Source organism: Artemia franciscana, chromosome 10 (genome assembly GCF_032884065.1).
Source record: "Artemia franciscana chromosome 10, ASM3288406v1, whole genome shotgun sequence".
NCBI classification, from domain to species: domain Eukaryota; kingdom Metazoa; phylum Arthropoda; class Branchiopoda; order Anostraca; family Artemiidae; genus Artemia; species Artemia franciscana.
In genome coordinates, this window is record NC_088872.1 from 18,158,149 (window position 1) to 18,173,015 (window position 14,867).

The 14,867-nt window shown below is 36.6% G+C and overlaps 1 protein-coding gene across 1 annotated transcript in view; it reads right to left on the minus strand.

The window, feature by feature from the left end:
• LOC136031866 (insulin-like growth factor-binding protein complex acid labile subunit) overlaps positions 1-14,867 on the minus strand; it is a 55,820-nt gene that overhangs the window by 21,419 nt on the left and 19,534 nt on the right. Inside the window, exon 6 of the mRNA XM_065711799.1 lies at positions 2,004-2,197. Within this exon, the coding sequence (XP_065567871.1) occupies positions 2,004-2,197 (194 nt within the window). The remainder of the gene's footprint in view (positions 1-2,003; positions 2,198-14,867) is intronic.

Here is a 14,867-nt window from a genome sequence, read left to right on the forward strand (position 1 = left end):
GTAGGCGGTGGAAGCAGTCCATGCTATATACTCTTACCTTGCTAGTGGTGATTTTGACAATTGGCAATTCCCTGGTCATGTCTGCATTGAAGATACTTCTTAAAATGGCCACAAACCTGTAAACCTACTCGTTTTAACGCCTTTCTTCTCAAAGACTCTCAAACCTATCACACCTGCATCTTGGAACTGCCTGCCGAAATATTTGATCTTCTCTCAAATACCCCTTTAACTCTATCTAAACAAGAAATTGATAGACCGTTCACCGATTCCTCTACAGTCATCAATGACGTCACGTTATTTTTTTTAGTTAAAAAAGGGCAATGAAAGCCTTGAATAACTGACGAAGTTATCTCAGTATATGTTTAGAAGCGCAAACATAATAATAATTCAGACAGAAAGCGAAGGGAAAAATATAAGGATTGCAACCGTGCTGTAGTGTGAGCATTATTTCAAGAAAGATGACTCAAACTCTATGTACAAGTTCATTCGCGAGCTAGCAAGCAAGGAAATTCTCGATTCCTACACATTGCTAGACGAAAAACGACTCCCATATACAAAATACAGAAGGCATCTGCTCGTGATGAATGGAGTATTTCGGAGAAAATCGTAATCCTAATATCCTTTCAAACCCTGCCGTCCTTGACCTCTTTCCGGTTACTGCCTGGCAAGAGGGATATTTCCCGACTTCGTGGTGCGAGACCACAATTGTTCCACTACCAAGTACTATCTGATAATTACTGTCCTATTAGCCTAACAAGTCAAACCGCCAAAATTCTCTCCATTATTACACTTCAACGTATCAGAGCCGTGTTTTCCTCAGCCAAGAATATAAAGCCGGTTTTTGCCCCTAGAGATCGATCACTAGCCAAATTTATATTCCACATCAGATTTCAGAGAGATATTTTGAATACGGCCGCGTCTTTTACCAGCTCTTCATTGATCTCATAAAGCATTTGACCTTACTTGGAGAAAAGGCCTCTGGCACATTCTCTTCACATGAGTCGTTTAAGGATGGATCTTATCCCCAAGACTGTTAAATCTCTTTCTCGTAGCTGTTTTAACTCTGGTGGAAACAACTTTTGGCGCGCATATAGGTGTTGTTCTAACAGACAAGCTAGCGTATTCTGGATACATCCGCGCAAAGGCCTAAATGCCTGAAGACCTATAAGTCATTGCCAATCAAGTCCTTTTAGCAACTAGCTCTTTTAGTATGATCATAATTGAGTCCAAATCCAAGGATATGTGGTGCTCACGAAGGCTTCGAGATACAATCAAGCCAAAACTGGAATTTAACCGGGAGAGTATTCAGCGGGTCGAAGAGCTCCACTACCTTGGCTGTATAATTATCGATGACAACAACCACTCAAAAGGCATGAAAAGATGGCTCACCTTTCCAGTTCCAGTTTCAAAACTCATATTCCAGTTCGACAAAGCAAGGATTTATCTTTACGACTTAAGCCATGACTTTTTGACACCTTGATTACCCCATTACAATATACTCATGTCAAACTTGGACGTAGAAGATAGATTACCAGTGTCGACTCTATGAGGCATACAGAAGATATATCTACGCCATTAGGAAGAAAGAGGTCCCAAGACAATTTCCAAGGACGGATTAGACTTTAGTAAAGTAGGTCAAGCTCGCACAAAAAAAAACAATATTCAGGGCATCGGTAAAGTGAGTGTAACTTATGAATATTGAGCCGTCCTGATTATAAAAGTTACACCCGTTCTGTTATTTATAAGTTTTTTGTTCAAAATTTAATTTGATTCTCCTAAATACATGCCAAAAAAATACTGCAGAACATAAAAGTTAAAATGATCGGGCTTGAGACATTATGCTGTAGAACATTACTCTTAATTCAAATTGACGAAGATTATATTCCAGACTTTTTTTTAAAGTTATTTATGCCCCCTTCAGCATCTCTCTTCAAAGAAATATCTGAGTTCCTCCCCTAATGATCAGATCGACAAAAAAATAGCTTTCAATGTTACTGACCTACCTTGAAAAACTCCACTTAGTACTTTGCTCAGTAGATTCCGCGATATGTCAATGTCTTCCAATTTCTCAAGAAGACGAAACATGTGTGGCTGCAATTCTGTGATCATGTTACTACTTAAATGTAAAAATGTCAGCTCTCGTAGGTTTTCAAGCGTCTTGGCATCTATCGACTTCAAAAGGTTACTCGATACATCTCTTAAATAAAAATAACTAATTATTGATATATATATATATATATATATATATATATATATATATATATATATATATATATATATATATATATATACATATATGTATATATATATATATATATATATATATATATTATATATATATATATATATGTATATGTATAATGATTGCCCTTGAGCTTTGTTGATGGTGATTGCTAATCGAATATTTCCTGTGTCCCCGTCATCATTTATATATCCCCCTGTGCCCCCCCGGCGTCCCCGTTGTAGTTATGTCCCTGTGTCCTAGTCGTCATTTATATTCCTTGTGTCCCTGTGTCTCGGTCTTCATTTGTGTCCCGGTGATTGCTAATCGAATATTTCCTGTGTCCCCGTCATCATTTATATATCCCCCTGTGCCCCCCCCGGCGTCCCCGTTGTAGTTATGTCCCTGTGTCCTAGTCGTCATTTATATTCCTTGTGTCCCTGTGTCTCGGTCTTCATTTGTGTCCCGGTCTGTAATTTCTCTTTGAGTGTCCCGGTCGTCATTTATATTCCCTGTGTCCCGGCCGTCATTTTCTCTTTGAGACGCAAGCCTGTTTTCACATTGTTTTGTGATTCCTCGGCACGCTTTCTTTTCTTACTTTCTCTATTAGCCGCAAGCCTTTTGGCATCAACTCTTTGAGCAGCTTCCTTGGCTGTTTCTTCTGCCATTGTAGGATTTATACTAAAACTTCTCTTTGAATTAACTCTTTGAGCAGCTTCCTCGGCTGTTTCTTCTGCCATTGTAGGATTTATACTGAAATTTCTCTTTGAATCACCCCCTTATATACTTATAATGACGTCATATACAAAGCCTTATATACTTATAATGACGTCATATGCAGACAAACACACAAACATACAACTTATTTTTACATATATATACTCCTGATGGCAGTGTTCTATTAGACTAGGCACAATGAACAAAGATCAAATAATCAATGCATCCAATTTGGATCCCTATATGTCCAAGAACAAATCGTATTGCATACTTTCGAATTTCCTCAATCATATTCAAAGGGACGACAATACCCTTATCATTAGTAATTGTAGCCCATCTACTATGAAGACGGGATATTGGCTGTACATCTTTCAAACAGCGAAGAATATTGAATTTTTCAATCCTCTTGGCCTGCCATATGCTTACTGCACACCTCACATAAAAAACTTTCTTTAACAAATTGGAAAATCTATAATTCAAATCAGGAGCGAGTACAAGATTTATCAACCTAAAGCTGAGGATTTCATTCACTACTAAGTTTTATTTCTCGATGTCGTGGATATACTTACCGTGAATTTATCACCAATCTTGAGAATCCTCGATTGATTGACTTTCTAGTTGAAAATACCATGTCCTACCTTTGTAACATAGATTTCAGTGCCATAAGAGTGAAATGCTTTAAAAATATTTGTGAATTTCTTTATGAATAGAAATTGTATGTACAATAAAAAGTTTGTGTCCTTTAGATTTCTTCTTCCTCATATAGGTAGCCATCGGTAATGATAAGTGGCGGCCGCTCATTAGGATTCGACATTAGATTCATTACGATTTGCAACTCTTGGCATGCAAAGGTCACATTTTGTACAATGTAATATAACTTGATTTTTACTATATCTCTGCTAAAGTCAATGATACTATTTTGACTCGTATTATAAAATTTACATGTTTCAATTTTCTTACTTGAAGGAATGTCATATCCGATATTCTCATATGAAGAATCACTTTCTCTAACAGCCAAATAAGAATCAGTAGGTTTATAATCATTGTACCAAGTATCTTCAAATTAATGTTGTAAAAACCAGACTCTCTTATTATTCTAGCAATTGAAGCGTAGACCATGTTCATCCTCCCAAAAAATTAAAACTACGACGATACTAGTCTCTTAAAATAAACTGAAATCATGTTTAGAGTTTTTGCAATCATGCCAGGGTAAGTATTGTCCCATTGAATAATCACATTTCTCATAGTGACAATTGGAACATAGGAAACGTCTAGTGTGAGAGTCACAAATATCTTCAAGACAGGAATTACAGTCTTTAATTTGCACTGCATATCCCTTATGCAATTTTACATGCATTGCATAATTTACACTTTTCAATACACTCATCAATAATAGCATAATTCTCACAGGTTGACCAGCTGCCTAATGTATACAAACATAATTAACTTGTGTAAAATATTTTTCAATGTTCATTGTCTCACTTCCAAAAAGAAAGTTACTCACAATCAATAAAATGAATGTCTTCTAGGAGGAGGAGTAATCGTGTGACGTCACACATGAAATCAATTAAACCTGTTCCGACGGAATTTTTTTTAAATGTCGACATATTTAGTGTTGCTTTACAAAATGACCGTATTAAACGGATTTCTAAGTAGTGCTCAAAAGCAAATCCACAATATCATTTTGTATACTAATTAAATGCATCTGGGCCACGACGTAAAAGTTTCAGACAGAAGTCCAAAGACGGAGAATCATTTCCAATTACATCGTTAAGCATTCTTTGAGAATATATTTTCCTTTGCAGAGATAGCTCTTGAAAATCATAATTCAGAATCAAACATTTTTCCAAAGTCACTAGATACCGTATGATTTTTTATTTCTCAAATCCAAGCATTTTTAATCCTGACACTCTATTACCGATTATAGACTAACAATGAATGTAGATTCTTTCTCGTTAGTAAAATATCCAACAAACTCATTCCTTTTTATAGATTGACTCATGGTTCAATGAATGAATCCGTGGGTAAACTATCATTGGCACTAGTAACGTTTATATGGGGTTTGTTTTTCATCAATTCATCTTTAATTTTCTTGCTCATAATGTCTACTAGTGCACTCTTTATGCTACCGGTGATTTTTCTGTCTATTATCACATTATTTTTACATAGATTACAGTCTCGGCATCTAGACAAGATATGTTGCATGATAATGCTAGATGATTACACTTTTCTTCTTTTTACCTTTCGTTTAATGGTAATAGTAGGAGAATAGTGATATGATTTATCAAGTGTTGACACGTTACCAGCAGCAGTAGCAAGAAGTTGGTCATCGTCATCAACTAAAAGTCTCAGATTTGTATTCTCTTTGAGCACTATCATCTCTGGAAATGTTACTTTTGCATATCCATCTCTATAACATTTAAATTTTCTTAGTACTCCAAAGAAATTCAACTCCTTGCTGTCATGACAATGCATGCATACATGTCCAATAGGGTTAAAATTAGCTCTTGTTTCATTATTCAAATGTCTCTCTTTCTCGTTACTCAATGCTGCTGCAAAGCTTTCATGTACACACATCTCCTTTGAACATTTTATCTTCACTTTTAAAAAAATAAGGTGTGGGTGCTTATCCTTCCGATGCACAAATAATACTGAAGCAAATCATAAGATTCAACTAGTCCCTCAAGATTACGTCACCTTCAATAAACTTAACAAGTCACGCAAGTCTTATGACGTAAGAAGCACCCACGCCTTGAAAAAAATTAATAACACCTGCTTCTTAAGGGGATCGCCTTTAAACCTCTTCTTGATCTTAAGTCATTAAGGAAGAAAAGAGTAGTGGCTATGGGTCTCGTCAAAGTACCTATAGCGTCAATACTTTTGTGTCTAGCTGAAGAACTTACAGAACTTGCTGTGGGGGATGTTGAACAAACCAAAAAACAATATTTGCATCCTATTGCTACTGCTTCAACTCATGCTATTACTACTACTACTACATATTGCACTAAACTAAAATGCACTATGAGCATGTAGATTGTCAAAAGGGTGACAAAGCAATATCTCAAGAAGTTATTATATTATTAATTTAGACCTTTAAGGGTAAGTTATGGGGTATTTTGAGCTAGCCAGAAGAGACTGTGTAATTCTAATACAACGGTTACTGTAACTAAATACATTAATCGTATTAAAGTGAAACTTTTAAGGAATATTTAGGGGGAGTTTCATTTACGAAAAGACTGTATGCAAGGAGGCATTCAAAAGGGCATATAAACAATATTATAGGAGGCCCTGCTATATTATAGCTATTAAGAGCATTGAAACTTTTAAAGTATTGTATTGTATCGGATTAACGACGCTTCTTGACTACTAAGGTCCCTGCGTCGGCCCTGCAGTGCATACCTGCAGCATGATTCGATCTCTGGGTCCCGTATTACCAAGCTAAGGTCAAACCCACTGCGCCACCACAGGACAAACTTTTAAAGGAGCTCATGTGATTGGAAATTTTTAAAGTTTTAGCGCCCTTTTTAAGAGCCAAAAGTGATTGGAGGGCAAGAAACCCTCCTCCTTAGTCTATCATTTTTCCAAACAGTTCCAATTAAAATTTTTAGACCGCCATTTTGTTCAGTATAGTTGAACGATCCAGTAGCTATGCCTCTAGGGATATTAGGCATATCGACCCCCACATCTTTGCAATTTGCTCATTATACTTTAAAACTAAAAATTGTGTTAAAACTAAATCAAACATCACTTGATGTATGCCAGCTGCCAAAAAGACATCTCAGCAATACCCCAAGAATGACTAAGGGTATCAAATTGAAACTTCCAGCTTTACTACAAACTGTGACATTACTGTTTCCTCGAAGCGCAAGGAGCCGCTTTTTCAGTGTCTACCCTCAGCATTTAAGGTCCTAACGAAAGATTTCAGCTTTAGATATATCCACTGTAGTGGTTCTGTCTCAAATTTGGACCACTGTATCTGCTATCCTTCATTACAAACTTCCGCAGTACATGTCGATGAAGATGAGAGAGATTATGATCGTTTACCTCTGTATTTCGATATTACGGTTATTTCTGACGTATACCCGGGCCAACCATCACTATCGCATAAGTGGTTTGAAAAACGTTATTGATCTAGTGCGAACATGTCTCTTTACCTTGCTACACTTGGAGCCCTGTCCCCCGTACGGACCACTGTCCACCGTACGTGTCCCTTTCCATCTTCTTTGCACAAATACGTACCCCACTATTGACAATGCTCGTCCTGATTTGAATAGCTATTATCGTGACATTATATCATGCATAAAGCAAGCTGAAGATGCGGCCGTCCCGCTGATCCGTGTCTTGGGGAATACCCAAAAACCAATCTGGAAATGCGATCCTATGCTAAAAAAAAGTCAAGAATAAGGCCCAATTCTGGCTAAGAATCTGGTCTGCCTGTGGTCAATCTTCTCGGGGTACTGTGTTCGATGTAATACAAAAGACGAAACTCGAATATAAGCACCATCTTCGCGCCGTTCGTTACTCTGGTGAAACTTTTCCGAAAAGTAATAGTGAGTGGCGAAAAGTGATAAATTCTGCCAAGTTTCCGGATACAAGTTCTAGTGATATTATACCTCGTCCATCTTGGATCAAACATTATTCAAAAATATTTTCGAAAGTTAATTATGCAGTGCATAAGCGTTTCTCATGTTTGCCCGAAAAAAACTTGCCGTCACGTTTATGTCAGAGACATGTGATTCCAGTTGAAAAGTCGGCTATTGTTAGAAGTATTAAGGGTTTAAAATCAAAATCCTTGGATATTGATGGGATTAGTGTTTCGAATCTTGTTCCTAATTCTTTTGAAGTGGTATCTCATCTCCAACTGTTTTTTCAAATGTGTTTTAGTAGTTCGTGTGTGCCCAATTCGTTCTTATGCGGTAGCGTCACGTCACTTCTAAAAAAAGGAAAAGACCCGGTTTCTTGCAGTTCTTATAAGCCCATAACGGTAGCTTGTACTCTTAGCAAGCTTTTTGAACACCTCCTACTACCTTATATCACTAAGCTTGCTCTAAATGATGATAATCATTTTGGTTTTAGATCTGGGCTAAGCTGTCAGCATGCTCACCGTGCTTTGACTTCTTTGTTAAAAGATGCCCATCGCAATCGTTGCGTACTTCATTTTGCAGCCCTAGACTTGCCTAAAGCATTTGACAGTGTTTGTCATACTCAAGCATGGACCGCGTTATGCCAGAGAGGAGTAGATCTGTCGGTAATTCACGTGCTTCGTTTTTGGTACTCCCAGTCTTACCTTCGCTTTAAGTGATTAGATAATTCTTATTTTGGTGATATCCCTGCTTGTTGCGGAGTAAGACAGGGGAAATTTTTTCTCCGTATATTTTTAATGCTTGTAGTGAAGATGTGTTATCAAAAATATTGACTAAGTGCCTACTAGGACCATCTGATATCTCATGTCTGGCTTATACGGATGACCTTCTTCTGATTAGTCAAACTGAGTCTGGTCTTGCCCGTTCAGTGAAGTCAGTTACTTATGCTTTCCACGATATCGGCCTGTACCTAAATATTGACAAGTGCGAGTTTCTTGTTTTCAACGGTAATAATTGTTCAGAATCACTGTACTGCGGTGGTTTGAGTATTCTCCGTTTTAAATCGTTTCGTTGGCTTGGCATAACAGTTTGCGATTCTATGAATACTCTCTGGTCTCGTGCTGTCAAAGATATTAGTGATAAGCTGAGGCTCGGTTACTCTAAGATTGTGGCAAATCGTGGACACCATAGGAGATGAGCGCTAACTCGGGTTTACTCAAATTTTTGTGATCATTCTGTACTCTTCTGTACTGGTACTCGGCCACTTTTGTTGACCGGTGATATAAAACGTATTCGTATTAATTATTACCGGTACTGCAAATTTTTTTATTTCTGCCTCGTTCTTACCGGAATATAAAACTGGTTAAAAAGTATTGTGCGACAGATATTACTGGTGTTTCCGAAAAATTATCTGCCAAGCTAGCTATTGAAGCGCTTTATAGGCTAGGATGCTTTCATCGCCTTATCCGTCTTTTTTCTGTATTTGATTAACTTTGTTTCTTGTTTTACTTTTGCTGTTTTTCTTTTGTATTTACTCCAGTTAACCTCTGTTTTGTGAAGTGGGTGATAAATAAATTATTATTAATATTATTACTACTTCTGCTCTTATAATTTAACTAATTTAGAAGAGTGTGAGCGTATCCAGACTCTCAAAGAGCATGGATAGAATTTTTTTGCGAATGGTATTAATTTATTTTTCAGGTCATCTAGAGGAGTTATAAAACTAAATTAAACAACACTATTTGTGACAATATTTGCAAAGGGAGTATGAAAATTTGTTTTAAAAATTTCATCAGCATACAAATAGCAAGCCAAACTATGGACTTTTACAGAAAAGTCGAAAAGTAAATCCAAAAAGTTCTAAAGGTTGACAGAAGGGCAGTTGCTTTGGTTACAGAAATTTTAGGGGCACAAAATAAATAATTTAATGGTTATAATCATTTTATAAATTTGAAATTTGTTTTCATTAAAATAAAGTAGACGGTGCAGTTGGCGATAAGTATAAACAATGTGAATCCGAAATTTGTATATTTTCCTTTAAATATTTGTTTTCAATTTTCATATTTATCACCATTCCTTGAAAGTAAAAGCAAATAGCAATAAAATTAAAATATTCCGATGATTTAAATCCTATTTCTTTGTTCCAAGAACTCAAAAATATGAAAAAAAATTCAACGCCAAAATCCAATAGATGGTAAAGAAACCAATATGTGTTAAATATAATTGTGCAATATGGAGATTAAGGGATATTCAAACCGTAAGAGCTGCCTGTCGATGATTGTTAGCGATTGCGGTGTCGGTGGCCAGTAGTGAGCGGTCATTTTCTTTAGACTTTTCATTCTCCAGAGCCGGAGCGGCCCATAGGGTGTCTACGAGATCTTTTCAGACATCACAGAGTTGAGCCGTAGACCTGAAGTCTCCCCACTGTGGTTGAAGAGATATCTCCCCTCTTCTCAGATCATGTTCGTACTTCTGTCGCAAGGTGTGTCTTGATCGGCCTCTTTTGCACCTCCTTTCCAGTCACCACTCATAAAATGTGCATGAGAGTTTATCCTTTCGCATACACGGGACGTGTTCAGGGTACGTCCATCTCCTAGGTTTCAGAAGTTCAGCAACGAAAAGTTGACCAATCCGCCTGCAAACTCTTGTGTTGTTGACCTTTTTATGCCACGGCGTGTTTAGTATTATTCTAAGGCACATTTTTTCAGAGAAGAGGACGCGTTTGTTCAGTTGGTCATTAAATTTCCTGCATTCACTTGTATAGAAGAGAATGGACATCACCTTGCTATTCCTGAAGTGGAGCTTCAAGCGCAGAGAGTTTTTCCTACTGAGCCTGATCGACTTCAACATGTTACAAGCCGATGCAGCTTGTTCAATCCTCCTTTCGATTTTGTTGTCTATTCATGGTTAATTCATCCAACTCCTGAGGTACTTAAATTACTTGACCTGTTCAATTGCTTTATCTTTGCAATTTAGTGCGGAGAGTCAGATCTTGCCATGCTCTTTGTCTTACCGACATTCACTATAAGCCCCACTTTTTTGGCCTTTCTCTCTACGGTGTTGAGTAGGAGCTGCCGTCACTGTTTTTCTTCTTTGAGAAGAACAACGTGTTCAGTACTGTGCAATTCAGAGATCTGTTGGCTGCAATATAACAATAACAAACAGCAATGGGGATAGGGGACATCGCTGTTTAATACCAGACATTATCGTGAAGAAACGCGTACCCCCTAGCTTCTCTGCCCTTGGTCAAATCTTTTGGAGCTTTTTTTTTATTCAAAATAACAGCTAGAAGAGCAGTCCGAAAACACATGCAGTCTCGAAAGGATGTCATCACTATCTCTGCCCTGATCTCATCGCCTCCAAATGCATATCCATTTTTCAACCTATTCAAAGCTGTCGTCACTTTTTCGGCTTTTGGGGAGGACTCAGCATTTACATCAATTAGTAAGGAAGGTCAGATCGACTAATGACCGGGTGTTATTAAAGGATTTAGCGTTAATGAGCATAGTACGTGAAGAACTGGATCCAATCAATTCGGAAAAGATAATTAATTATTTTGCAGAGACTAAAGTAAGAAAAGTCAATTTTAAATAATTATAAACTTTGTTAATAAAGGAATTTTTCTAAGCATTTGGCCTGAAAATTTTTGTAGACAAAAGGGGGGGAACAATATTTTCCCCCAGGTGCGAGAGAGAATAGAACCACAACTTTGGGAAAAATCCCCCCCCCCTCCATGATTTGCTTAGAAAACCACAACATCAGATTCAGCGTATCAGAGAACCCTACTGTATATATGTCAAGTGCATATCTACAAAAATGTGGAAGTTTTTATTTTTGCATTCGAATGCCTTTTCAAAATCAATGAAAAGGATGCATTTTTTTTTCTACTTTTCCTAAACTCTCCAACAATTAGTCTTAGAATAAAAACAATATCAGAGCAAGACACACTAGGTCGAAAGTCGTTTTGATCTTCCCTGGGGTTAATCTAGGGCTGATCTTAGGTTTGTATCTAACTAGGCACAAATGTTAAGTTGATACCTCTCCCGTTGCGATAGGTTAGCATATCACACTTCTTGAAGAGTTTGGCCTGTATGTCCTGGTTCAATCTTTCAGGACTTTTTCGTTATTTATGAAGATCATTTAGAGAGCAGTCCAAACAGTTTTGCAGGGCTGAAGCGAAGTCTTCAGTATTTCTGTCGTTATCCCATCAACTCCGTATGCACGTCAGTTTTCCAACTTTGTCAGAGCTGTCGTAGGGTTATTACTTACTTCAATTAGTAGATACGTTCTAAGACCATACTGGCTAGGCATGACGAATGAAATCAAGAAATGAAATAATAAACGAAAAGAAAAAAGCCAAATAGGTGAAAAAACGAGGATTTTGTCAGTCAGTAGCAAAATATGAAGACGAAAATCAAGCAAATATTTCAACAAAGACTTCGGCCAAGTCGTCCTCAGTGCTGAAGAAAGAAAGAAAGAAAGAGAGAGAAAAAAAAACAACAAAATATAACCTTCTGAAGTGAACTCTGCAAGAGGAGAAAAAACACTGAATCAAAAAAAAAAACAAAGAAAAAAAAAGAAAAAAAAAAAAACAACCAGAGATCAATGAAAGAGAAGTTACTAATTAGATTGAATAATTATCCTCTGCCTCGCAACAGATTTTGCCTGTCTACAATTTCGGTTTTCATTAGATATGTGGACAGGCTGTTTTAAATTGGACTGGGTGAAAATATTGATAGAGTCTTTCAATGTTAAGTTGTTATAAATTGGGTTTAAGTAAATACCTTCCGTGTCTCTAATTATAGCCGAATTTCTGTTTGTTCATCTCAATTGCCTCTTTAAAAGATTGCGGTATGCCATTTACGGTAGATATTAAAGTTGCCTCTTCAAAATGAACTAAATTGTCAAGATTTTCGTATATATTCTGGGCCAGAGCTGAATCAAAGTTATCATTTTTATTTTCAAATCTCAGAGACTTGTATATTGAAATTTTGTGTTCATGCAATCGTTCCCCTAGTTGTTGATGGGCCCTACCAATGCAAAATTTTCCAAATGAATACGGGACTCAGTAGACACCACCACCTAGTATAGAGTCAGTTTTTTCCTTTCCCGAGTTGAAAAAATGTTCAACTTTTTGTTCAGTTTTGAAAGAAACAGAGATATTATGTTTTTAAAATTTTTCCAAGTTTGTCGCCGAGTTTTGAGACGCATGGTAATGTAGTGAAAGTTTTGTTCTCAATGCTATAACGTTATCTAAATCAGATTTTACATGATTAGGTGATCACATTTATAGAACCCTGTCGACTAAAGAAATTACTGCCCCTCTTTTCACAAAAGAAGGGTGATTTGACGAGAAATCTAGATTCTGATCATTATGGGTCGGCTTTCTATATATAGAACTTTCAAGGCTAGGAGTATTTTTTATAATTGAAACATCCAAGAAAGGGAGCTTTCCTTAATCTTCCAGTTCTAGTGTGAATTGAAGATTCGAGTCAAGAGAGTTCAAATGTGCCAAAAAAATCTTTTAGATAATCCTGACCATGTTCCAAAACAGCGAGAATATCATCAACGAAGCGAAACCAGAGAGAGTGTTTAAGGGGAAACTATTCAAAGCAGATTGTTCTTTGAAATCCATGTAAAAATTTGCCAAAAAGGAGGCAAAACAGTACCCATGGGTAGGCCCTTTACCTGAAGAAATAATTTTTCTCGGAACATAAAATACAAAGAGATCTTTTTGCAAAGACTACAAGCGTCATTATTGTGTCAATTTCTAAGGTTTTATAATCTGACCAAGCAGAATTTTCCTCTAATTTTCCTTGTAAGACCTGTTCACATTTATGAACATCGTACGAAGTGTACATGGAAACTGCATCAAAACTAGATAAGATAGTTTTTTCTGTTATACTTTAATTTTTCAGCTTCTCAACAACATCTATGGAATTTTTTATATAAGATTTCTGTGTGGTTAGAAGAGGCTTGAAAAATTGTGGCTAAGAACCTCCCTACACCTGTAGCTGGAGAACTATAGCATGCTACGATAGGACGTAACGGAGTATCCTTCTTATGGATTTTGGGTAGACCATAAAATTTTGGGGCTGAACAACTTTTGGGGTAGAATGTTCTATATATTTGAGGGGTGATTATTCTATTGTCTTTAAAATTTCTAATTCTTTTCTCAACTGCTGGGTGTATTTATCTGTGGGATCAGTGTTTGTTTCTTTGTAAGTATTTTTGACCAATAAAAGGGTATTTATTTTATTTTGATAATCTGCAGAATCCTTAATCACAACTGTGTTTCCTTTGTCCGCTCTTGTAATTACTGTATTTTATCTTTTTTTCAAATTTCGGAGGATTTTAATTTCATCCTTTGATTGAGTTTAAAGCGACCATGACGGCTTATAATCGAGAACACTCTTTACCATTTCTCCTCTTAGTACGTCAGGATTTTCAGCTTCACCACGAGAGCTAAAAATACCGGACTCCGCACTTCTAAGGATTTCTGATATATTTACGTGTGTCTGAGCCATTGCAAATTTAGGTCCTTTTGATAGAATACTTAGCTCCGTGGGTGTGAAAACTTGGAGGATAGATTTTCCAAAGGAGGGCCAGGACAAAATCTAGGAATGAAAATGTGTGTTTGTTGAAAATGTTGAGATTCAAGTATTGAAAATGTTTTTGATAAGTGAGTTTTTGCTAAATTTAAATCGTGTTCAAAAGACCGTTGCGAGATATTTAAAATTTGGAGAAAATCTGGAACGGATAAAGTCTGATGTAGTAAAGATTTTAAATTAGATATTTTATTACTAAGGACATATCTTTTGAGTCTATGGTCTTTTAAAATATGTGTTAGAGTTTTGAAACCCATTCTCTGGATAAACGGGCCTTCAGATTGTATACCTAAGTGTAAACTGTAACGCAAAGAAGGAGGAAGAATTCCTCCTTCTTTGAATACTCTTAGCCTTGAATTTTCTATATATAGAAAGCCAGCCCATAATGATCGGAATCTACATTTCTCGTCAAATCTCCCTCCTTTTGTGAAAAGAAGGGTAGTAATTTCTTGAGTCGACAGGTTTCTAAAAATATGTTCTCGTAATCATGTAAATTCAGAGCTAGATTATGTTAGAGAAATTCTATTCTGCAATGGTTACCCAACAAACCTCATTGAAAACATAATAGATAGACGATTAAAAAAGGTAGTATAGGAAAATAGGGAGCCCGTCCTCCTTGATTCAGTTACACTCGCAATTGAGAACAAAACTTCAACAACATTACCATGCGTCTCAAAACTCAGCGACAAACTTGGAAAAATTAAAAAAAAACATAATCAATAATCAACCAATATCAAT